This window comes from Doryrhamphus excisus, linkage group LG17, assembly GCF_037039965.1.
Source record: "Doryrhamphus excisus strain RoL-2023G ecotype Guam linkage group LG17, RoL_Dexc_Guam_v1.1, whole genome shotgun sequence".
Lineage (NCBI taxonomy): Eukaryota > Metazoa > Chordata > Actinopteri > Syngnathiformes > Syngnathidae > Doryrhamphus > Doryrhamphus excisus.
Genome location: NC_136373.1, coordinates 18,033,836 through 18,056,552, shown reverse-complemented (window position 1 = coordinate 18,056,552; position 22,717 = coordinate 18,033,836). Strand labels below are relative to the sequence as shown.

At 47.0% G+C, this 22,717-nt stretch overlaps 2 protein-coding genes across 4 annotated transcripts; both read right to left on the bottom strand.

The window, feature by feature from the left end:
• Nucleotides 1-1,455: 1,455 nt before the first annotated feature.
• On the bottom strand, nucleotides 1,456-11,715 carry tars2 (threonyl-tRNA synthetase 2, mitochondrial). 2 transcript variants are annotated; one of them, XM_058084686.2, is made up of 18 exons: nucleotides 11,567-11,715; nucleotides 8,127-8,299; nucleotides 7,932-8,046; nucleotides 7,550-7,671; nucleotides 7,288-7,399; nucleotides 7,151-7,215; nucleotides 6,540-6,618; nucleotides 5,495-5,641; nucleotides 5,090-5,188; nucleotides 4,733-4,902; nucleotides 4,499-4,661; nucleotides 3,727-3,864; nucleotides 3,416-3,493; nucleotides 2,929-3,029; nucleotides 2,067-2,168; nucleotides 1,936-2,008; nucleotides 1,713-1,827; nucleotides 1,456-1,648 (listed from the first exon to the last, which is right to left on the bottom strand). In XM_058084686.2, the coding sequence occupies exons 1-18, from the start codon at nucleotides 11,567-11,569 to the stop codon at nucleotides 1,506-1,508; spliced, it is 1,998 nt and encodes a 665-aa protein (XP_057940669.2). In that variant the 5' UTR covers nucleotides 11,570-11,715; the 3' UTR covers nucleotides 1,456-1,505. The 2 variants fall into 2 exon arrangements, with proteins under 2 accessions (XP_057940669.2, XP_057940668.2); XM_058084685.2 differs by lacking the exon at nucleotides 11,567-11,715 and adding an exon at nucleotides 9,018-9,217.
• rprd2b (regulation of nuclear pre-mRNA domain containing 2b) lies at nucleotides 11,647-22,656 on the bottom strand. 2 transcript variants are annotated; one of them, XM_078797674.1, is made up of 10 exons: nucleotides 22,436-22,656; nucleotides 17,012-17,141; nucleotides 16,735-16,916; nucleotides 16,578-16,630; nucleotides 16,376-16,502; nucleotides 16,117-16,292; nucleotides 15,471-15,750; nucleotides 15,138-15,383; nucleotides 13,588-13,758; nucleotides 11,647-13,517 (listed from the first exon to the last, which is right to left on the bottom strand). In XM_078797674.1, the coding sequence occupies exons 1-10, from the start codon at nucleotides 22,629-22,631 to the stop codon at nucleotides 11,647-11,649; spliced, it is 3,432 nt and encodes a 1,143-aa protein (XP_078653800.1). In that variant the 5' UTR covers nucleotides 22,632-22,656. The 2 variants fall into 2 exon arrangements, with proteins under 2 accessions (XP_078653800.1, XP_078653801.1); XM_078797675.1 differs by having other exon boundaries at nucleotides 13,588-13,755.
• Between the last annotated feature and the right edge of the window lie 61 nt (nucleotides 22,657-22,717).

The window sequence follows — 22,717 nt, the reverse complement described above, 5'->3', positions numbered from 1 at the left end:
CCCCCAGAACATGCAAGCATGGTGGATAAAAATAAAAAAAAAACAGCACACAGTACCAGTCAAACGTTTGCACGCACTTCCCTGTTTAGTAGCATGGTAAACGTATCAAATTATTATCAAGTTTTACAGTTGTAAAATCACAGGAATATTATAAATATTTAGAGTTTTGTCTTAGACATCAATGACAATACAGTAAATAACACAAATCTTCCATACTGTATTATCAAGTCAGGAACATCTGTTAGAACCCGGTCCTTGAGTTGCATAGAGCCCAGTCGTACAAAGTAATTACAGTACAATCCAGTGCGACTAAATAAGTCCTGAATTAAAGATAGAGTGTACTTACGTAATGACGGGTTGCAGTTGTTCCCGGATGCTTGACTTTGTCTTTACAGGTTAAAACTCGTAAAGCACGGCACAGGATTGGAGATGAACCCACTCCGGGTCACCTTTCACTGTTGGGGTGTCCAAACATTTTCTACGGAAAAGTCAAGGCTGTGGGGGAAATTTTGATATTGAATTTCTTTTAATGTCAAAGTGCAACAAAGAAGGCCCGGAAGTGCAAATGTGTACATTATAAAAAAGGATGAAGATAGAATGGCCATAAATGCTAGACGGGTCATGGATTCTGTGCGCTATTACAAGGAGATCTGGGAGAAGGCTTTTTTACGTCTTCATTCAGGTATTTTTTTACTGTACTTTGTGTCAGTGTTGTTTGTGCTCTAGAATTTAATTATTTTTATCGTTATTTTAGGGTTTTTTCATTTTATATATGTATTTTTATTGTATATTTATAATTAATATTAAATTTATATTTTATATTATATTTAAAAAATAATTAAAAAAATAAATTAGAAAATAAAAAAAACTCACTAAAAACCAGACCTACATGGCCATCTAGGAACGGAAGTGTCTCATAACCAGGTCTAAGTCATGTGTTTTTATTGTACGTAAAGTACGTGTCTTGGCCCCATTAAGGAAGGGGAACACTGCTCCAGTCAACACAGACAAAAGTAATCCCGGAAAGTCACAAATGGGTCTGAGTTTTGTCTGCTGGCGGCGTGACAAATGAAGGTGAACCAGTTCAGGTGGAGGAACGCAACATTCACCCACTCAGTGCTGATTTTTCCACAGAGGGCTTTGTCGAGAGTCGCAGTCTGCCACCTTTGTCACTGTTGTGACTCATGTCTTTTCCGTCCTGTTGCCCCCCCCCCCCCCCCCAATTAAACAACAGTCCAATGTTTTTGACCTTTACCTTGACTTGGCTGTTTCCACCACAACACAACCAAAATACACCGCCACCGCCGCCGCTGCTCCAACTCCTATTTTAGTCAAATCCTCCTCTGCATCCTCCCTTTCTTCCACTCTTTTAAAGGTAAGCCACTTCTTTATTCTGAGCAAAAGGAGGGGGGGGGGCAGTTAGTGATCTGACACATATGTATGGACAGAAATGAATCAAGTTGTCGTGTGGTTTTATTGGAAATGTGAGCAGCACAAGTGTCATCTTAAAAGTCATCTCGGTTGCTCCTGGAGTCGCGCAGCCGCTCGAGGCTCATCAGAACCTCTTCCACGGGCCTCCTGCCCAGTTGTTTGCCGCTTCGACTTCGCACACTCACTGTGCCGCTCCGGGACTCCTGATCGCCCACCACTGGAAGCAAAGCGTGGAAATGTAAAGGATGGTAAAGCGGACGCCGTGACGGCAGTGCTTTTACCTAACATGTAGTTGTACTGCGCCAGCTGAGCGCAGCGGACCTTCCTACTCAAGGAGGCGCCGGTGTCGTCATTCAGGTCGGCCATGAAGCCTGCTTCACGAAACTGGTGGAGGACCTTATTGATGACAAGACATTATGTTTGTGCTCAGGGATGCTCCATTCGATCGCCCACCGAAAAGTATGTGATGGGCCTTCACAAAGCACGCCTCTTCAGTGGACCCACCTGCTTGGCAGCCGACTCACAGCTGCCCCCTACAGGAATGACCATGATCTGCGCTGGGGACAACCACAGGGGCCTTGAAAGCGGAAGAACATAATGAGAACATAAAACAGGCAATTAAAAAAATGTCTCACCATTTTCCTCCAAAGTTTTCGGCCAATATGGCGATCATCCTCTCCAGCGATCCCAGCACCGCTCGGTGGATCATCACTGGTCGATGCACATGACCGTCCTGCCTGGGAGGGAGTAAAGCACAATAATAACCATCATCTTCATAACACACAGGAGCAGGAGTCTTAAATGGCTTATGTTCTCCAACTACCTTGGGTAATATGAGGGTAAAGGTGACTATAGGGGTGTTATTTCATGCCTTTAGGGCTCTAATAATATAAAAACAGTATGTAGAAAGTGGTAACAGGTCTTCTATGCTCCAACTATAAAAACATTTGCTTGACTGCAATGCAATGCTCTGTCGGGTCTGGAACCAATTACCCGAGATAAACAAGACATTACAGTACTCGGTTTTCGCTGATACTGAACCAACATCAATATGGGATCGGGGCACTCCTTGTTTAGAGGTAGAGTTTTCCGGAAGACTTTGGTGAAATTCCAGAATTGCACGTCTGTATGGGTGTTTGGCTTCTGAAGCTCTAGTGCAATTGCAACTTGAACTCCATCCATGTGGATGTTGGCCTACACCCATCTCCGTTCCCACTTCCAAAATCTTTAATTGACTTGTAATTCATTTGAATCTACAGTTAGCTTGTGGACTTGATTTATGGAGCATCCACAATGTGATTTTCCAAAGATGGGGTACAATCCGGGGAGATTGTCCTTTTTAATATAAAAAGCTAGCAAATGGTCAATACGATGAAACAAATGAATACAGATACATCACATCCTGTTTTTTTGCTTCTTGCGTGGACGTTGAATCCTGGATCTTCTGGTGTCTTCTGGTGATACATGATATGCGAATTGGACAAAATCAGTACTCACCCAACATACTGGAGGTCAAATCTGATAGGCAGCTGAAAGTCCAACTGGATGGTGGCACACTGGTGCTGTCGGCCAATCGCGTCCTTGATCTGGATGTCAATCTGCAATGTCAAATGAGCGCGTGAGAGCCGAGTTTGCAGCCTAGCCTTTGCATTTGTTTGCAGCCTAGCAGAATATATCTTTCAAATGGAATGCATTATGGGTAAACTTTAAAACGTTTCTATTTTAAACCCGTATTGGTACACGTTTATATTTCTGGGGTATATCTTTGGAGTGTTAAGTTGCTGTACGATGAATTTACTGTTGGTGAGGTTCAATTTCTAATGGGTTGACAAACCTGTGAGTGCACTGATGTGCTTTAAATAAATGTGCTTTACAATTAGATTTTTTTTTATAGTCATATATATGCTATAATGCTAAGGTGCATATCGCCAAAACAAAACCACATAAAAGCTGCAGTGAATCCAACCTTGACGGCCCCACTGACCTTTGGCCCATAGAAGGCTCCGTCCCCTGGGTTCAACTCCCAGCGCTCACCAAAGTGCTGCAGGCTCCGCTCCAGTTGCTACACACCAACAAAAACAGTGGAGACCGCAAGTGTGGTAAGTGTGTAATGGTTCTCAATCTTAATTGGCACTTTGAGATGATCATCTCCACAGCATTGCGATAAGGACCAAAATCCCCTTCCAAGCGACGGGGATTCCAAGTTTAAGTGGTGATCATGATTGCGTGCATGTTCTGACCCCAGTAAACACACTCAAACATGAAGCGACTGATTGATTTGGAGTGCGTGCATACCTGCTCGGCGTGGTCCCACTGCTCAGGCTCCCCGAGGCACGGAGTTGGACGTGTCGACAGGAGGCAGTGGAAGAAAAACCCAAACACTCGATAAACGCTCCTCACAAAGTCCAAACAAGCCACAATCTCTTCTTCCAGCTGCGAGGGCAACAAGAGGACACGTTCATGTCAATACGATCGGAGGGGTGCATTCCTAACGAGTGTGACGCCCACGGGCCGGAGACATTAAAATGGTATTTGAGAGGTTAACGCGGCGATGAGACCCGTCATGAGATCTCTGTGGCACGACAGGATACCACTGAGGGGTGAGGTTCTGGATTCGCAACACCATGGGAACCTTTGCAGGGACGAGAGGGGGGCGGGGGCGGGGGGATCAGGATTACACACATTGTGCAGCACATGAAGGTGTAAGGTTTGACCGGGACAAAGAGCCTCTTTCACGGAGACTGCAGCCATCCTGGAATGTCTGAGTGTGGTCCCATGTGGGGCCTATTTACAACCCCTGCCGGAAGAAGACAATGGCTAAAATAATATCTACAGTGCAGGACAGTCAATCCTCGAGTCCAAATATTACCAAGTAAGTCCAAATATTATGGGAATAAAGACAATTCCAAAAATAACAAACATGAATATGGAACATATGGATTTGGATGTGTGTATCTTATGTCATCTATAATCTTGTTAGAGAGCAGTTCATGGTGAGCCAAGGCATGCATGCTAGCTAGCTAGCTACTGTAGTTGCTGCCCCCATATGCCGTATGAAAATGTCTACCTGCTCGGGTGTGCAGAAGATGTGAGCGTCGTCTTGGCAGAACCTGCGGACGCGGGTGAGGCCTCCCAGAGCGCCTGAGAGCTCGTTACGATGCAGCGCCCCGAAGTCGGCCCAGCGCAGAGGAAGCTCCCGCCATGATCGCACGCGCTGCTCAAACATGAGGCTGAGGATGGACACGGGAGCGTTAGGCACGTGTGGATCTCCAAGTGTGTGTGTGTACCAGTGTGTGCGCACCAGTGTGCAGGGCAGTTCATGGGTTTGAGCGCGTACGTCTGAGTGCCTTCGGAGGTGACGGTGAACATGTTGTCGCTGTAGTGCTCCCAGTGGCCCGAGCGCTCCCACAATGCGGTGCTGAACAGCGTCGGGGTGATGACCTCGCTGAAGCCTCGCCGCCGGTACTCGCTCTGAGGGAGGAAGGATGTGTGGAAGCGACAACACGGCAATAACTGCAGACTAACGAGCGCAATATCCTGACAGCTGACGGATACAAGAAGGCCCCCGGGGGCTCGTGTCATGTTTCTTACAGACGTGCGTGGATCTTCTAGACTTTAGGAACCCTGGGCTGCAGCCATGTTGGAGCAGAGCGCTCACCTTGATGAAGTCTGTGAGGGTGTTGTACACGTGTGCTCCTTTGGGCAGGAAGAAGCAGCTTCCTGGACTGACGTCATTGAAGAAGAACAGCTCCTGGTCCTGAGGAACAGAGGGTTCTGTTTGAGATATGACCGAGATCAACATTTACTAGAATGGAACGAGTATAAGAACATAGCTAAGTTTCGGGAAAATAGCGGTTCCCAACTAAAAAAATTAACAGCATTATGTGAAATGTTTTTTGCTTTTAAACTACTACAATACATTTGCTTCTAAACACAAAAACATGGATGCGGAGTGTGGATGTTCCGCTGTTTCTTAGAATTGCTATGATATGTTGCAATGCATGGCCCAGCCTTTTAGACCATTTCACGTCACCGCCACCTCCACCGAAGTAAACTGAATTACCGTCCCGATGTGTCTGTGGTCCCTCCTGCGGGCCTCCTCCTGCTCCCTCTCCCATTCCACCTTATCCTTCTCTCGAGGAAAAGCCACGCCGGAGAGACGCATCAAACCCGCACGCTCATCCTGGTCGGCCAGGGTCAGAGTTGACAGCTGGTTTGGGACAAGAGCAGACGTGTGGTCTGGAGTCGTTACTCGGGTCAAAGTCGTGAGTGAATTAAGAGCTGGTGAAAAGAGAGCGGATGTGCACGGTTCAGCCAAGAGAGGAAGTGCGAAGCGATGCGAGTCAAGTGTGCCTGATGGATGGCACTGTGTGTGTGTGTGTGTGTGTGTGTGTGTGTGCTTGGAAGGGCCAAGAACAGGAAGCTGGCCTCTGACAAACACAACATCCTGCTGCACAGTGACAGGCCAGTATGGAAATCTCGCTCCCTCATGGATCAATAACCATGAAGAACATTCCATTCACACACACACACACACACACACATTAAGCCTGCTCCTCATATGCGGACCAAAGCTAGCATGTAAACTATTTTACATTTAGAGTTAGTCTGATGATGAAATGCGACATTTCTACCATTTATTGATGAAATACATCATTGGTCAACGTTGCCCAGTGTTTCAGAATGTATTTAGGCTAACCTTTCTTATGGGATGTCAGCCACATCGCTACACAACCCTCACCAAACTGATGCCGTGCTTAAGGATTAGACGAGATGTGGCGAAAAGCGCTCTTATTTTGAAGAACGAAGGTGTGTTGAGAATGGCTCTTGATGGTTAAGACGAGCTGGGTTCTGGTCTAACATCACGACCAGATGCGTTAGAATGTGCCTGAGTCGCCGTGTGCATAGGAGATCCAATGTTCTACTGGACCACAGACAGTCCCATTCTAACACCGATCCAGGGAGAACAGGTAGAGCCAAACCGGTCTGTGGCGGTCCAAATGTATTAGTAGCGGGCCGTCACTAATGTGTGGGAAATGCTTCCAAGTAGAACATTCTACTTAATGATATCAAATGGCATGAAATCGAAGAAGAGTAAACGCACCCACCTGGAGCATCTTGAACACCCTGAGGAGTCCAGTGTGCGGAAGCAGGGGGCCGTTGGAAACCGCCAGGATGTCCCCGCACCTGCGTCGCATAGAAATAGTGTTTATAGAGTTTATACAAAATGTTTACGGGACACTACTGTGTGTGCTCAGGATGCTCCCATCTCGCTCCGTTTCCGTGAAACCTGACGTGATGAGCATCTGCTGAGAAATGCCTTTCAACGCCATCACCTGCAGCCGTAACCGCGTGCAATGGGGCATCTCGGGCAGCGTCCTCCTGCCACGTTCCTTCGCAAAGTGCAGGTGCGCCAAAACAAAAACAAACACGTCTGTCGTGTGGAACGCACGAGACGGTACATGCCATGGAAAGTATCTTAGTATCTCCTTTCATACAGCACTTGAAGAACAAACAGGTGACTGACTATGGGGAGCGTCACGTGTGATCATCAGTCATACAGCAGCTAATGTGGCCAAAATGGTGCTCTCTTTGTCCCTCCATACGGGACCACTGTCCAGGAGGAAACATGGCTGATCTGACTCATGCATGATCAGCATCGGCATCATAAAACCCTGATGGGAGCATCCCTAGCACGTTCTCTACTGTGCGTACGTGCCTGTATACTGTAGCACGGGGGCCGGTCATCTGCTCCTGGACTAGCTGTAACCTGAGCACGTCATCCTGAAACAAAAACACATCACGGGTAAATCACCTCATTCTGACACCGTCGAGGGAACGCTTGCTTTGTCCGACCTGGAAGAGCTCCTGGATCTCGTGTGCGCTGAGCTCCAGCCTGCTCAGAGGCAGCGTGAGGGCAGCGGCCTCCTTGCATCTCTCCTCCACCTCACCCAGAGGCGGTGTGTCGCTGTGGGCGAGGGATGGATTCAGGTGGAACATCAAAAGACGTATCATATACAAGATAAACTCTTACACTCACTCTTTGGAGAGAAAAGATTACTAAAAGAAACACCCCTCAGAGAACAAATGTCGTACTCCACATGGAATACTACCTCACCTGTTCTCCATCACGTGATCGCAGTAAAGTCCCAGCGCAGACGCCCCTTCGCGACACACCCTGGCACCGAACGCCGTCTGCAGCACCCCACTGAGCACACAGGCTCCTGTCCGCCACGCGGCCTTTAGGAGACAGAACATAGAACATAGCTTTCAATGGCATAAAACCACCTTGGATGACACCTTTTAATTATCTAAATGCTGGTAAGATGTTACATTACAGTGTCATCTTAATGTTAGCCTGCATAGCAGCGACCTCTGGTGGCAGTACTGGTAATAACAGGATGCTTGACAACTTGTATGTACATCCATCCATCCATTTTCTAGACTCGAATTTTTGCAGATAAAGTGTCATAATAGCAAGGACCAAAATCAAGCTCTACCTCTCGTCCCTCAAGTGTGTCAAAGCCAAGAAGTTGCAGTTCACAGTCCGCCTCCAGGGGGCGCCCGAGGTCCCAAAGCTCCCCATTCACCTTACCCACCAAGACTCCTTTCTCCCTGCAAGAAAATGTCACAGCACGATTATGACCACCACAACAAAGCCGTACGGCACATTCTAGTCCAGCTTGTGGATTTACCGAATACTCTGAGCGACGGAGAGCGGCGTGGTGACCCCGGCTGTTCCCTTCACCACCTGGCTGTCGCCTACACGGATGCTGAGGGGCTTTTCCGAAACTTCGGTTCCCCTCTTGTTCTTTTTCTCCCTGAGAGACTCAAAGCGTTGGAGAAGCTCTGGTAAGGCCGGGCACACCTGTTGACAATAGAAGAGGACTGTTTGCATAGTCAGGGAAGAAACAATGTTTAATACAATTAACATTACACTCTACTTCTAGACATGCTACTTCAAATGCTCAGATCTGACCTATTGGTGACCTTTTATTTTTATGATGGAAACATGGAAGAGTAGGGAGTAGGAAGTAGTAGGGGGGTGCCCATAGAAAGAGGAAATTTTAACAATTTTTTTAACAATTTGGAAGAAAGTTGCTACACAACAGCACCAAACACCACATTTGGTTAAATACTGTATGCAGCATTAAGGACATTGCATCTGAATTACAGGGTTTAAAATATGAAGTATTCCTTCTAAGCTAAAGGGTAAAATGACCCAGTATAATCACCATATAGTGATTGTGTTCCATTGATACAAATACTGCTGAATTTCAATATGATAGTCTGGAAAGTACGTGTAAATAATACAACACTTAGAGCATAAAATAAACTACTGTATACATACTAGGGCTTGGTACTTGTGTTTTATCTCGTAGTAGTTCGTCGCAATGTTGGTTTTAGAGTATCTAGAAAGCGAATAAAGCAAGTGAAAACATAACCCAAGTTTAAAAAAAAAAAAAAAAAAAAGTCAACAAGGTAAACAAGCACCGAAGCGCAGCTTGCCCACATTGAATGACATCACAAGTTGACCCGTATGCTAACGTTACCCGGCCATGCTAGCAAAAACACCACTTCCGCACCTTGCTGTACCTCCTGAGTTCCGCCGACCCGCGGATAACCAACCGGAACAGCTGCGTCACCGCCATGTCAAACACACCAGTCCGGGCGTACATTTGCTCATTACGCCCCCCACTAACAGCTACCGCTATCCAAACATGTCACTGAGCCCGCCGCCTTCGTTTTTGTCAGCGCGCGGCCATATTGCCGGAAGCTGAAGAGGGGGCGCGAATGTGACGTCACGACGTGCGCACTCCCGAGGTGATACGCAAGCACGTGCACAGATCGCAACTGCGATCGGGCATCAAAACAGGCGGGTTCAATTACGACACTTCCATGCTAGGTATTTTAATAATTGAAAAATTGCAAAATTATTACACAAAATTTACATGTTGTTATAGACCGGATTTTGAAGAAACACTAACAACATGCCGTTATTTGTGTAATCTTGACTGCTTCCAGTGTTGCTAAACTAATCGCACATTATAGTCTAAATAGACAAAGGTTTTTAAGTAATATATTTTTTAAAAACATTCCTGATTTTAAAAAAAAAACAGTAAACTGTTGTGCATTAAAAACTAACAGTACCTAACTTTGACCACTGGAGGCCGCTACGGCCCACGGTCAGAGCGGACCGTGTAGCCAGCAGCATCGAGTGACATCACCAACCACACAAGTCTCCATTCTTTCACTACGGCAGAACGTATGACGCTGGATTTCACTCTGCGCTTAAACATTGTCCCATGATAAAACTCCAAAAGCCACAAATAGGGAATAGGGAAAGTTTAAGATGTTTAAGATGTTTGGCGTGTAGGTATAAACAAGGGAACTCTTATTAGGTTGTATATGCACTCAGTTCACGTTATAATGTAATACGCTGCTGCAAAATGCATCAATAAATAAGGTTTTTCGTGTCATGTATCCACTTTTGGCAATGCAAGGAATGTGGCTCAATACTATTTCCTTAGAAATTCTAACTTATGTAATATGATAACAGAGTGTTCCCCGATGTGCAGAGCCTATGTTAATAGTCAGGTTATATAGAATGTCTTGTAACGTTTAGGTGGTTTCTAAGAGCAAAATATTTGTGTCGCTCATGTCTGGCCTCTTCCGGAAAACGATGGACACATTTGTGCGCGTGTTGGTGTCACGTGAAAGGATTGGACACGCCCACACTGGTGATATATTAGCATCGTTGATGACAATTTTTCAAAACAAGCAAAAAAAACCCAAAAACGTAAAGCATCCTCCTTTGTCAAACCCAATAAGATGATGAGACGTGACTATTCCCCAATTTGGAAGTAGAAGACTTCCTGTATGCCAGGGTGACAACACAGACAAACATGTTTTAAACATTGAGTGACCTCCAGTGTGAACATAATGAAGACATATACTATTATATAGGATAAATGACCTATAGATCATCAGGTGCTGCAGGACTACCTGTCGTAATGCAGCACCTACAAACACAGGATGCAAGTGATGCGACTTTCACGGACCTCGTCTACGCTAGGAAATGTGGGCGCCACAATAGGGCGTGAATCCTGCAGAGGGAGGAAAACTGTGGGCGAGCGCACGGGCTCAAGAGTGAAGCATTGAAAAGGGAGAAACGTCAATCAATCCATATGACACTGGTGGTGGTGGTGCTGCTGCAGATGCAACTCTATCTGCTAGAACTCTATGCAAGAAAAGAAGCGCACATTAACCACACAGCGCTTATTTATTCAGGACCAAATAAAAAAATAGCCCCTCGCCCCTCCCCCCAGTTCAGTCGAATAGAATGTCTGGATTTTATTCATGTCAGTACATGCAGATGCAGGAGCTTCCCAAAGCGCTCTCCATCCGCTACGCTAACTGGAAGCGCGGCCATGACAAACTTAGTCAAATCAGGGATGGGCATGTGACGTTCCATTCATAGATTACGGGGAAATGCAACTTTAAATCTATTCTTAATAGGGTGTTAGAATCCCTCTCGGTGCGTTCTGCGCTCCTGTTTCCCCAGTCGAGACGGAACCAAGCGGTGCACTCCAATTCTAATGACCAATTGACCCATTTGATGCCCATCCCTAATTAAAACAGTGTTTTCCCCCATGTGCTGTGTTTGAATGAAACAACAAAAAGGGAAACTGTGGTGCCAATTGAGTGTTTGCAGGGTCTGGATCACATAACGACAGGAGCGGCAGTAGTGAGGAGCATCATTTACATAAAGTTTTGAAGAAGAAAATGGGGGTGGGGGGGGGGGCAGCACCAGTCACTCTCCTTTTATATTTACAAGCTAAGCATTACAAAGTGGGGAGGGACAGAGAGGAAGAGATGAATTCATATGCTAGGAATAGAAGAGGAGGATTATTTACATCAGGAAACACTTTTAGAAGACACTCAAACATTCAGGGAGGGTGGGTGGAGAGAACTTTGAAATGGTCAGAAATGGGTGATTCTCTCGGGAATTAAAATGCGTAGCTTCTATGCTGATGCGGCTTCTCTCCGCTAGCGACTCTCCTAATGTGCAATGAATATTGTTCTATGACTGCTAAGTACACACGACAAGTAAATAATATGTCTAAACTCATACCATCAAGGCAAACACACACTGCGTTGGGGGTTAGGCTAGCGGTGCGGCTCCCCTCTCTCAGCACATGACCGACGACCACGTCAGTAGCGTGGCGGCACGAAGGGTCTCTTCTGCCCGTGGAAAGGCCCGCCTGCGAACGGGGGGCCGGGTCGCTTGTTGCCGTGAAACCTCCTGCCACCACCGTGGTGATCTTGATTAAAGTGGCGAGAGTGCTGGCCTCGCTGGGGTCTGTTGGAGCCAGGCGCCATGGGGGGTCGTTGCGTAGGCAAGGCCAGGAGGGGGACGGGGCTAAGGGGTTGGTTGCGGCTTTGACCCGGAGGACTGGCGGGGGGGTTCGGCCCGGTGGGGGCGGGCACGCAATCGACGGCAGGGGGGTTGGGTGTGGAAGGAGACGTGGGAGACGGAAGGTGCAGATTTGAGGGCTCCTTCACTCGGCCCAGGAGAGGGGGCGGCACACCGGGGGCCCCCGGGCGGTGGATCGGGGGTGTATGGTGGGGGACGAATGGTTCCTTAACTGTGCCAGGACGGGGCAGCTTCGGAGGCTCACCTAGTAAAGACATGAGCGGACGAGGAGCCCCGTTGTTCCCCCTGGGGCCCCCTCGCTCTGCACCGTCATGTCTCATTGCGGGAGGAGCCGGTAAGGGGCGGTCAACGGGGACCAAAATACCCCCTACCATGACTGCTGAGGGCAAAGTCGGGAGGTGGGTGGGTGATACAGGAGGCGGGGGAGGCAGAGGGATGGAGGGCGGGGCGCTGAAGAAATGAGGTGAAGGAGGAATCTGGTGGAGGTGTGGGGGGGGAGGAGTCTGCAGACTGTCAGCAAGGAACGGCATTTGGAACTGAGTTTGGGGCGGCGGGGGAGGAGGGAGTGGGTGGGGGAGCGGGGGAGGAGGTGGGAGGTGAGTGAGGAGATGGTGCGGGGGCGGCATGGTGGGCAGCATGTCGGCGCCGCCTGCTTGGCCCATACCAAGAGGAGGGGGGGCAGCATGGGGCAAGGGGGACTGAGCTTCCATGTATTTCTCCTCTTCGTACCACATGGACGCCCCGGGCCGAGCGCCGGACCCGCCCCCTCGCCGAGAGCCCCGGCCAATCACGCGAATGCTCTCGACGGTCTTGATGCGCTCTCCTGCGAGCGGCTGGTTGGAGTAGCCCACAGTCTGGATGGGTGCGCCCTCGGTGCAGGGGGAAACAAGGGTCTCGATACGGTGGTACCCCCCGCTGTCCTTCCCGTCCCCACTCGGGGACTTTTGACCTTTGACTTTGTCTTCTCGTTTCCCGTCCTCTGAGCTCGTGCTTGCTTTTCGGGAGCTGGCGGAGAAGCGACGCTCCCCCTTGGGTGCCGTCTTACCCTGACTGTGCTGGCCGTCTTTCTTCCCCTTCGGGACATCGTTACTCGCGGAGGCCGAGACCGGCTTCCGTGCCTCCTCACTCCTTTTCCCACTTCCGTAGCAGTCGTCGTGATTATTACTTCCCGACGGAGTGATTACAGCATCCCAAGGATCGCTGCGGTACGCGGTGGGAGAAAGGTTGTTGTCGCCAGAAGACCCTAAAGACTCCGGCACGCTGCCCACCGCATCCATCATCTCATCTTGGGTGGGGGTGCCGGCCGCTTCGTCTCTCACGGGGGTCCCGCCCGCGCCGTCCGGACTGCTATCGCCGAGGGCCAGACTAAAACCGGGATTGCCCTGCAAGAAACTGTTGATTTTGGACTCAAGGCTGGGAAGGGCGACAGCAGCGGCGACGCGGGGAGGCAGAGGCGGCGGCGGCGGGGGAGGCGGCGAGAGCTGGAGGTCCTTCTCCCAGACTCTGCTCCTGCCGGGCGTCTCCTTTTTGAGGGTGTTCCCCGCGGTGGATTTAGCTTTCGGGGTGCCCGGGGTCTTTGCCTCTGGCGACGTTCGAGTTGACGTGGCGGAGGCGGAGTTTGTGACGCTGTGCAGGAGATTGGACAACGCTACAAGGAGACGAGGAACATAAAAAGAATGAGTATTTCAGACTTCCGAGAGTGGGCATGTCGGCTTTACCTGGTGTGGTGCTTTTAGACAGAGCGTTCAGTATGCCTTCGGGTGTGATGTCACCCACGCGTGACAAGATGCTGGCCAGGGCGGGGCTTGCAGGGGTCACTTTGGAGGCTGCGGACTGGCCGGACGGGGTGGTGGGTGTTCCTGGAGACGGCCGAGGCGAGGGGCTAGCTGCTTGGACAGGCAAAAGCAGGTCAAATTAGAGTCGGATCAATTGATGGTAGTTTTTGCTGAACTTTCAAACCTCATAGAACATTGAGTTTTAAGACTACGTAAACATTGAACGCATGTACAGAAGATTTAGTGGATTCTAGCCTTTTCGGGTCTTTATAAATGGGCTGTAGAACATGGGTGGTTTCAGCGAAACACCTGACTTTGAACCCAAGACCAGAGACTAGGAGTTTTTCTCTGCAGAGAAGCAAATTCAAGCAGGATGGTGACTGACGTCCACATTGACAGATCCACAGCCAGACAAACTCTGCGCCAGCGTAAGCTGCCTGTACTTAAGTCATCACCATTTCCATCTGTCAGCTTCCTTTTCGGCAACTTCTGCCTCCTTCATATCCAAGCTGTTGCTGCCCATCGGAGGGAAAGAGAACCGTTGCCCTCTGCTGGGAGAGAAATACATTGCCTACGAGTCTGAAATTCACACACAAGTAATAAGACTTGGATCTGTAGCTCCTGCGAACAAAGCAAAAGACATCCATGGTCTTTGGCAGTGAATGACTTCATTGCAATCAATGAACAATAGTCACATTTTTTTAAAACCCTGTTAATCTCATTTTTAAACTAGCATTACAGTTTCTGGATGCAGAAATGGAAATTGATTGGCTGTCATTGGGTCGAGTGGTTAGTGCCCAGACCTCAAATTGTCCATAGGTATGAATGTGAGTGTGAATGGTTGTTTGTCTATATGTGCGCTGCGATTGGCTGGCCACCAGTCCAGGGTGTACCCCTGCCTCTCGCCCGAAGACAGCTGGGATAGGCTCCAGCACCCCCCACGACCCTCGTGAGGAAAAAGCGGTAGAAAATGAATGAATGAATGAATGGGCCTATTTAGCATCAACTGCTAGGCTCCCATTATCGTTGGGTTCGGGCAAGGCGAGGAGCGGGGAGTAGCAGTAGTAGATATTAAAATGGAGGGGCATGTCAAGAGTTGTCGGTCCAATGATCGGAAAAGTAGAGTGATCTGCCTTCCTTGGAAAAACGACTTTGCTTACCAACAAGTTTAGCATTCCACGTCAACGCAACACAGCCAGTCCTGAGTGCAGCCTCAGCTAATGATAGCAGCCAAGACATTTTAGCAATTTAGCCAGCCATAGCAAAGCTCTTTGACAAACTAAACTCCAAGAGAACACCCATGTGAATAGCGATGGCCTGCAGGCCCATAAACATCATGGAAGGCGAGGGATTACCAGAGGCGATGCAAACTGCGCCCAATGACTCAACATACAAGCCACCGTACGGGACTGCAGTGACGACCAAAATCCCCAACATGTACGATGAAAGGAAAAATACAGTAGAGGATTCGCTAAACAAAAAAATAAACCTACTTGTGTTCTTCATGGCGGCCGTGAGGGAACTGAGAATGGAGCTGATCTTTCCCAGGTCCACCTTGGCCATGTTGACTCCCAGAGTCGTGGGCGTGGTCGGAGAGGTGGAGGTAGGCGTGGCTGGGGTTGCCATAGCAGCGGATGCAGCGTTAGATTTCGAGGTCTTGGTAGGTGTGGCAGGAGGCTTGGCGTCTGCGTCCAACTTGGTCTTGGTAGGAGCGGGAGACATCTCGCCCTTTTTGTCCCCTGCTCGTGGGCGTCATGGAGAGTGAGATGGTGCTTTTTTTTTTAAGAAGCGCCCAGAGGACGCCGTTGCAATGCGCACTAACTGACCTGCTGTCGATGAAGGCTGCTCGTCTTCATCCGACACGTCCATGTCCTCCCTGTCGTCACTTGCCACATCCCCGTCGTCCATGGCCTTTCCATCCAGCTCAGGATCAACCTGGGCTCTGACAGAACCCAGTGCAAGGAACGGGGACTCGGACCCGGTGGGGGAGGGGGCGTCTTCGGAGGGTGAAGGGATGGGGGAGTCCTCGGGTCCGGGTAGAGTGGACTTGAGGGAGTCCAGTTTCTTTTTAAGACTGGTCACACGGTTAGCAAAAGCACTGTAAGCCTGGAACGACAAATGGAAATATAAGCTGTTGTCATGGCTACGCAGAAAACAGGGGAAATGGCATGAATTAAACCGTTCTACTGTATTAGTTTCTCTGACTTTGTGGACTATTTTCAGTCTTACTGAGAGTTGCTTTCATTATACGTATATTTGACACAAGGTTGCCACTGTCATGGACAATACCGTAATTACATGACACCTTCCATTCTGCTGCATTCCTGCAATTTATGTGACTATGTAGATTATTGGCAGTTTTCTAATGATTTCCTGTGGTCGTTTAAAGAAAATGTCAAGTGTGCTTTGTCCTACAGTGTTTAAGACCTTGAACTGGTGGGTGCATCAGGGTGGGCCAGAGTAAACACTCACATTAGCCACAATCTTGACCTCCTTGTATTGCATCTCGTAGAAGATGTCCGCATTTTCCAACGCTTCCAGCAGGGGGGGCCCCGTCTTCAACTCCTTCTCCAGGAAGCCAACAAACTCCTGCAGCTTCAGGCTGCCGTCCTCGAAGTCCTTGGCAAACTTGTTCCCTCCCGCTTTGTCTGAGTGGAGCGTAAGAGTTGAAGCGCCATTATAGAGACCACGTCGGAGTGAACGCGACGTGCGTTGTTGGACGACCTCTGACCTTTGAGCCTCTTGTGGGCCTCTGTGCTGCAGATGTCCAGCCGGAGAGCTGCGAGCTGCTTCTCCCGGTGTTCCTCTTCCGCCACCGCTTGCTTGTATCCCGACAGCTGCTCGATCAGGGAGCTGGGCTGCAAGGCACAAAGACGACCGTTGTGAGGAGCCGTCAGCGCCATCAGAGGAAGGATCAGGACCGGGACACTTACTGTAAACTCGGCAACAATCTTGGACTTGATTGCAGCTTTCGTCTTGGCTGGAGCTACGCATTGACAATGAAATATGTTAACATTCATGGGAGCGTGTTTACGTTTATATCCTTTATAAGCAATTGTACGCCATGTTCTTATCATTGGAAGACTGTACCATTGGTAGGGGGGCTCTCTTTTCCTTTTTCCTTCACTTTCACTTTTTCCTTCTGCTTCTCCCGCTCCTTTTCCTTCTTGTTCAGGTTGCTTTTCAACTGAGTGATGAGCTCCTCGGGATACACGCTGCGTTCCTCCCAGATTGAAAAGATCCTTTCCACCGACTTACGGACCTTGGGGTCTCTGACAGCAAACAAATGAAAACCATTAGCAGCTCATCGGGATGCAGATGGAGCAGAACGACACAAGAATAACACTTTTATTTAAGTGTCACTCACTTGATAAGCAGAACGGCGTTTGGAAGGACCTCGGCGAAGGCAGAGCGGAACACGATGGCATTCTTCCTTTTGCAGTTCTGGATGACGTCGTTGGCAAGGTAGAAGAGATTCAAACGGTGACTGTTGTCGGCTAAAAGATATTGAGAGAGAGTCAAATACTGTAAATTACAGTGTGCTATAGGCCATTCCCTATAGCAGTATTACAATACAACAGTCGGACTCGCAGTGTCATCTTACTGACAACACTAAATTCATCACACACCAACTTAACACAATAAAAGTACACCTCACAAAAACATGTACCAATAGCAAGTTGAAAATAAGGCCATATGGAATTGTGTCTGGTTGTTGGTCTACATGTGCCCTGTGATTGGCTGGCCATCAGTCCAGGGTGTACTCAAAGACAGCTGGGATAGGCTCCAACATACCCATGACCCTCGTGGGGATAAGCGGTATACAAAATGGATGGATGGATGGACATTGCGTCTGAGCATTCATTGGGGTGCTGCAATGATATCAGCTTCCCTCTTGGCTCTGACCTCCAGCCTCCTCAATCAGACTTCCAATCCAATTTTTTTATAGTCTTGTCAATCCGAAACATCTTTTTTTATAAATAAGCTTTTCTTACAAACACGAATTTGTGGAATGGAGTCTGGTTATGAAAATAGCTCTTCAAAGCATTCAAATAATGCAAGCAGAATGTACTTTCTATTACACAGCATGACTAACAGTGTTGTTTGTTTAACAAGGCTCATCTCCATAATTCAATAAAAGTCCATATAATAAAAGATTACATTGGGAAAGAATGAGCGTACCAAAAAAACATTTTTTCTCTAAATATTATGACTTTTTATTTCAAAATTACAGCTGCTGTTTTCCCCCCAACTTTTTCAACTTCTGTCTTATATTATAACCAGTCTAATTTTAAAAAAATACTGTTCATTTTTTGTTTATCATAACATTATGAATTTTTAAATAATGAAGATAAAACTGATGTTTTACCAAAGTTTAATCACTGCAATCTTCTCTTCTGCAGTCAACACCATGATGACAACTATGATTATGTAATTATATTCATTTCACAGCACAAATAGAATGAAACCAAAATGACATGCCATGTGCCCCTTTTGACCATAAATGTAGTATTTGCAGCTATTACATTTGTCGTTATGTGTTTTTTTATGTGCTGCAGTCGCTTCTTGAATCACTTGCATCAATCTTAATCATGTGACGAGGACCTGCAAGTGTCCTACCCCATCTTGTGACACAGGACGGCTCGCAATACTACGTTTGAACAGCAGAGGGTGCTACTGAATAAGCTGTCAAACAAACATGGTCCCTGTCACAGATACAATCTATCCACTTGGCAAGAACATGTGTCAGTGAAGACATTACAAATTATATTAATGTGCCACTATAATTACTCACTTTTGATTCAACAACCCTAATTACAATTAGCCAAATGGAAAGAATAACATATGTGGATATTTGTAAGTGTTCTCTTCCTCATTTCTGCATGTTTGTAACGCTTGTCCAGAACTGTGTCAAAACTAATTTTAATATTACTCAACTGCACACAAAATGCAGTTTTTATATGAAACTTATTTTTTAGTGAGACAAAAATCCAAGCTGACATGGCCCTGTGTGAAACAACTCAACTGAGATGAATGGAGATGTGTCAGTGTGGAAGGGCGAGCCATGAACAACTGATGGCCAAAACACGGAAAGGTGGTGAACGTTCCCAGGAGTGGCCGGCAAAGCAAAATGACCCCGAGAGTGGAGCGACCAACTCATCCAAGAGGTCACAAAAGGCCCCACAACATGAGAAGGGCAGGCCTCACTTGCCTCAGTTAAGGTCAGTGTTAAGGTCGGAGTTCATGACCCCACCATAAGGCAGACACTGGGCAAAACCAGCAGAGATCCAAGACCAAAAGCACTGCCGGGCTATGTTCAAACTGCAGGTCAATCCCCATTTCTTAAGTGTCAGTGCGAACAGCACAATTCAGATTTTTTCCAAATGCGACTCCCACAAATTATTGCAGATAAACGATATTGTCAACATCGTTTCATCCTCAGTGAATGAAAGTATGAGCTAGTCAAGCTCATCCATATAGTTACATGCTATTAAAAAATACTTTGGTCTGAGAACACACATAAAATGATTACTGGTATTATGACAACAGATATTCATGCATACATTTTATATTGTTTAGCAATCACTACATACTAAATAAACACAGCTTACATTCCAACCACAATGACATCAGATCATCAATAAAACATCACACACATCAATCATCAGGCAAGAAGCAGAGTGTGTATACACACACACACACACACACACACACCGGGAGATGGAAGTGATACCTTCAAAGTACAGCTTTCGTTAGACCAGTATGCTGGTGATTTTATCCAGTATGAATGCAAAATAACCTGACTTGGGGCCAAAGACTGACAAGCAGATGATACATGACAGACGGTGAGCCAAGCCTGTGTGTAATGAGCCGTGTTGCCCCGTGAAATGAGCATCCAGCTCTATCAAAACAACAGCCAAAAAAATATTTTCAGCTATATCCTGTTTCCCCCGTGTTGGCAAAATAAGGGTTCCATTCATAAACAGCTGAGGCATTTCAAAAGTCAACATGTTTTCTGAACGGGTACCCCTGTATAATATTTATATTCAAGTTGAAAGCTTTGATATTTATAGTCAAGCTGCTAAAAAGTTCATATCCTGAAGTTGAGACACATCATCCAAAAATAGCTCCGGTGAGCGCCCTCATTTAAACCATGCTAGCCCCTGCGCCTAAAAAGCATCAGAATCGAGAAACGATGCCCAATGCCCAAATTCAAACGATGCCCAATCCTGGTCAGTAATACAGTATTAATGTGATGTTGGCTGAGATACACAAGCACCAGACTTGCAGTCATCCCTCGTTTATCAGAGTTCTGGCGAAGTAGGATTCAATTATTAATAAATGAAATATTTAGCAATTGGAGGACAGAAAACCTGTTTGACTTTCATGTTTGACTGCAGTTTGTAACATTACTAGAGATTTGCAAACATTAAATAACACCCCTATAGTCACCATGACACTCTTTGTTTACATTGCGCAACACTTATGCGCAGGGACGTAAGCAAGAGTCGTTGTTTCTTTTTGCAATATTATAATATGATACATCAATGCCAACTATGGCGTTGCACTGCAAAAAGCAGTGCTTTTAGGCATTCCATGTTGTCGTGTTCATTGTGTGCTTCAGGCACCAGCCATTCAAATTAACAGGGGATTGAGCAAACAGGGCTGCTAATACCTGAGGGAGTCGAACTGGGATGAATGAAGCAGGCAAACAAAGATCAAGTTGAAATGAAATGCTACATTGGAAATGTTTAAACAGCCAGTAAAAAAAAACAACAACAGTGATTTAACAAACCGAAACCACAGCTTTTACTTTAGTTGCCAGGTAGAAGGAAATAGAAAATACTTTGATATAGGTTGAGGGTTCCTTCATTAGTTAGGATTAGCAACCATTGAAGATACTATTATAATAACAACAACAATAACAGCTGAAATGAAGGTAACGCAACAAAAACGTAAGCCAACGACACCACTCGTCACTCTCGCAATCATCAACGAAACAAGCAAATGCGACAAATAGGCAATGGCGTTCATGGCACCGACGGCGCCATCAAACGCGCCACTTTGCACACAACCGACACAACACAGCGGCTTCAAACACGACAAGTGGCAATTGTGAAAGGTGTGTCTTATCCGTCGGCCGCACCAGCAGCCGCACAGCGGCGACGGCCGGCGAGGTGCGGCGTTACGCATGTAACAGTATGTCATCACTGCAGCCTAGTGACCACAACGCTACATATCACTTGTACTTCGATTTGTTTTGATTAATAATTGACCATAATCTACCACAAATTGCAGTTCACTTATTGCTCCCTCGGTAAAGCGCGGTTTTCCAGCTCGCTAGCTAGCCAACAGCCTTCTCCGGTCACTGAGGCGTAAGAGTTGCGTAACATGTTGTAAACCACGAATAGGAGTGTAAAAGTGACTGACTATAGGGCTGTTATTTCATGTCTGGAGGGCTCTAATGTTAAAAAATTATATTTAGAAAGTCATTCATATATTTTCAGTGCTCCAACTATGACAGTATTCCACATTGAATTTGAATTCTATGTACTGAAAATGAATGTAACAATGTCTGGAACAATTAACCCCGATAAACGAGGGACACGTGCATAACAAGGGAGCGATAATCAAACTAAGTACTCACTTAGTGCAAATGCATCAAATGTGCAGATTGCGTGATACAATTATGTCATTTCTCCCACACCTTCAAAGTCACAGAGGTGTTCAGTAAGGGTATGCAAGGCCTTCACTGCTGGCCTATTAACACCATCACAAGCACTTAAAACTCTCATTTGTTCCATGTAGCTAGCATCTTCATTATGTAGCATGTCTCCTGTCTGCACCGCTTCCAGTATGTGTAAGATCTATTTAACCAATGAGATTTCGGCATTTATGTGTTGCGGTGTTCATCGAATGGTCCCAGGGCCTTCAAAAACAGGAGTGCTGGCCCGTTTCATTTCAACACTATTACCGTTTCTTTAACCAATTACATTTCAGATTCACCTTACAAAAGGCTCGTCCTCTGATTGGTTGATATCTGTGAGCTGATTCCAAACACTCATTTACGTGCGCGCCTGAATGCATCATCACAACAGCACAGCGGATACTTGATGACAGGCAAAGTGTTGCTCATTATTCTATGTGCATTATAAGAGTTCTAATATAAATGTTATGAAATATAATAATATGAGGTGACGGTGGTGGTATCAAGAGGTGGATTGGGTCCCCACTCAAGGCCACCAACAGTTTGCAGTACTGTGGGGAAAATCTGCAAAATGTCGCCCGCTACTACATTTCCTAGTACTGAAGTAATGTAACATCAAGCGTGGATTTAATCCAGCAGGTGGACGGAGAATGACCCTAACCCTGACCAGGTGCAACAACAACAAGCATCCATGTTGACGATTGTCAAGCCAAAACTTGTTAACTAGCTAGCCATAGCGACGCAACACAACACAATTGCCGAACGCCGAATTAAACTTCAAGAATTAAAGCACGTTGTTGTATCGCTAAACAACTTCATGGGAAATGAGCGCAATGGCACCAGGAGGCCACACAACTTGCAGCGAACATTAGCATTAGCTGCCATTAGCGGCTACTTTAGTTAAACGGTTAAGCACGTTTATATTAAAAACAATATTCAATACTGAAATTGTAAACTTGGGATAATAAACGCGTGTCCAACTTAAAGACCAAAATAGTGTACCTAGCACCACACAGAAAGCCCTTTATGATTGTGGCTAACTGGACACATTGGGAATTAGCTTAGCTTTAGCGAGCTACTCACATTTCTTCAGCCACTTCATCCAGTAGCGAACGATGAGGCCGCTGTGCTTTTTGTTCTCTATGCACCAGCCGGAGAGGCTCTGGATGGAGTCCATGGTGTTGGATATTCCTTGAAAGCGGCGGTCCAAAGAGGCTTCCAAGGCAGCGTTAGAGCTGCGGGCTCCATGGCCGCTCGCAGCTTCAGAATCGGCCGCCATCTTGGCTGCTGGCTTGTTGACGAGGCGCGCTTGTGGCTAATGCTAAAAAGGTTTGACGTTCAATGGATGGCCACGCCTACCACCGG

What these genes read in the sequence shown, in the direction of transcription:
- tars2 (XM_058084685.2), bottom strand. Translation starts at nt 9,110, where the DNA reads ATGTACGCCCGGACTGGTGTGTTTGACATGGCGGTGACGCAGCTGTTC. An exon ending in AACTCAGGAGGTACAGCAAG is followed by an intron (nt 8,300 to 9,017) that starts GTGCGGAAGTGG and finishes TATTGTCAACAG; the next exon opens with GTGTGCCCGGCCTTACCAGA. An exon ending in GAAAACTTTGGAGGAAAATG is followed by an intron (nt 2,009 to 2,066) that starts GTGAGACATTTT and finishes TCCGCTTTCAAG; the next exon opens with GCCCCTGTGGTTGTCCCCAG.
- rprd2b (XM_078797674.1), bottom strand. Translation starts at nt 22,631, where the DNA reads ATGGCGGCCGATTCTGAAGCTGCGAGCGGCCATGGAGCCCGCAGCTCT. An exon ending in AGGTCAAGATTGTGGCTAAT is followed by an intron (nt 15,751 to 16,116) that starts GTGAGTGTTTAC and finishes TTGTCGTTCCAG; the next exon opens with GCTTACAGTGCTTTTGCTAA. An exon ending in GTCTAAAAGCACCACACCAG is followed by an intron (nt 13,518 to 13,587) that starts GTAAAGCCGACA and finishes GTCTCCTTGTAG; the next exon opens with CGTTGTCCAATCTCCTGCAC.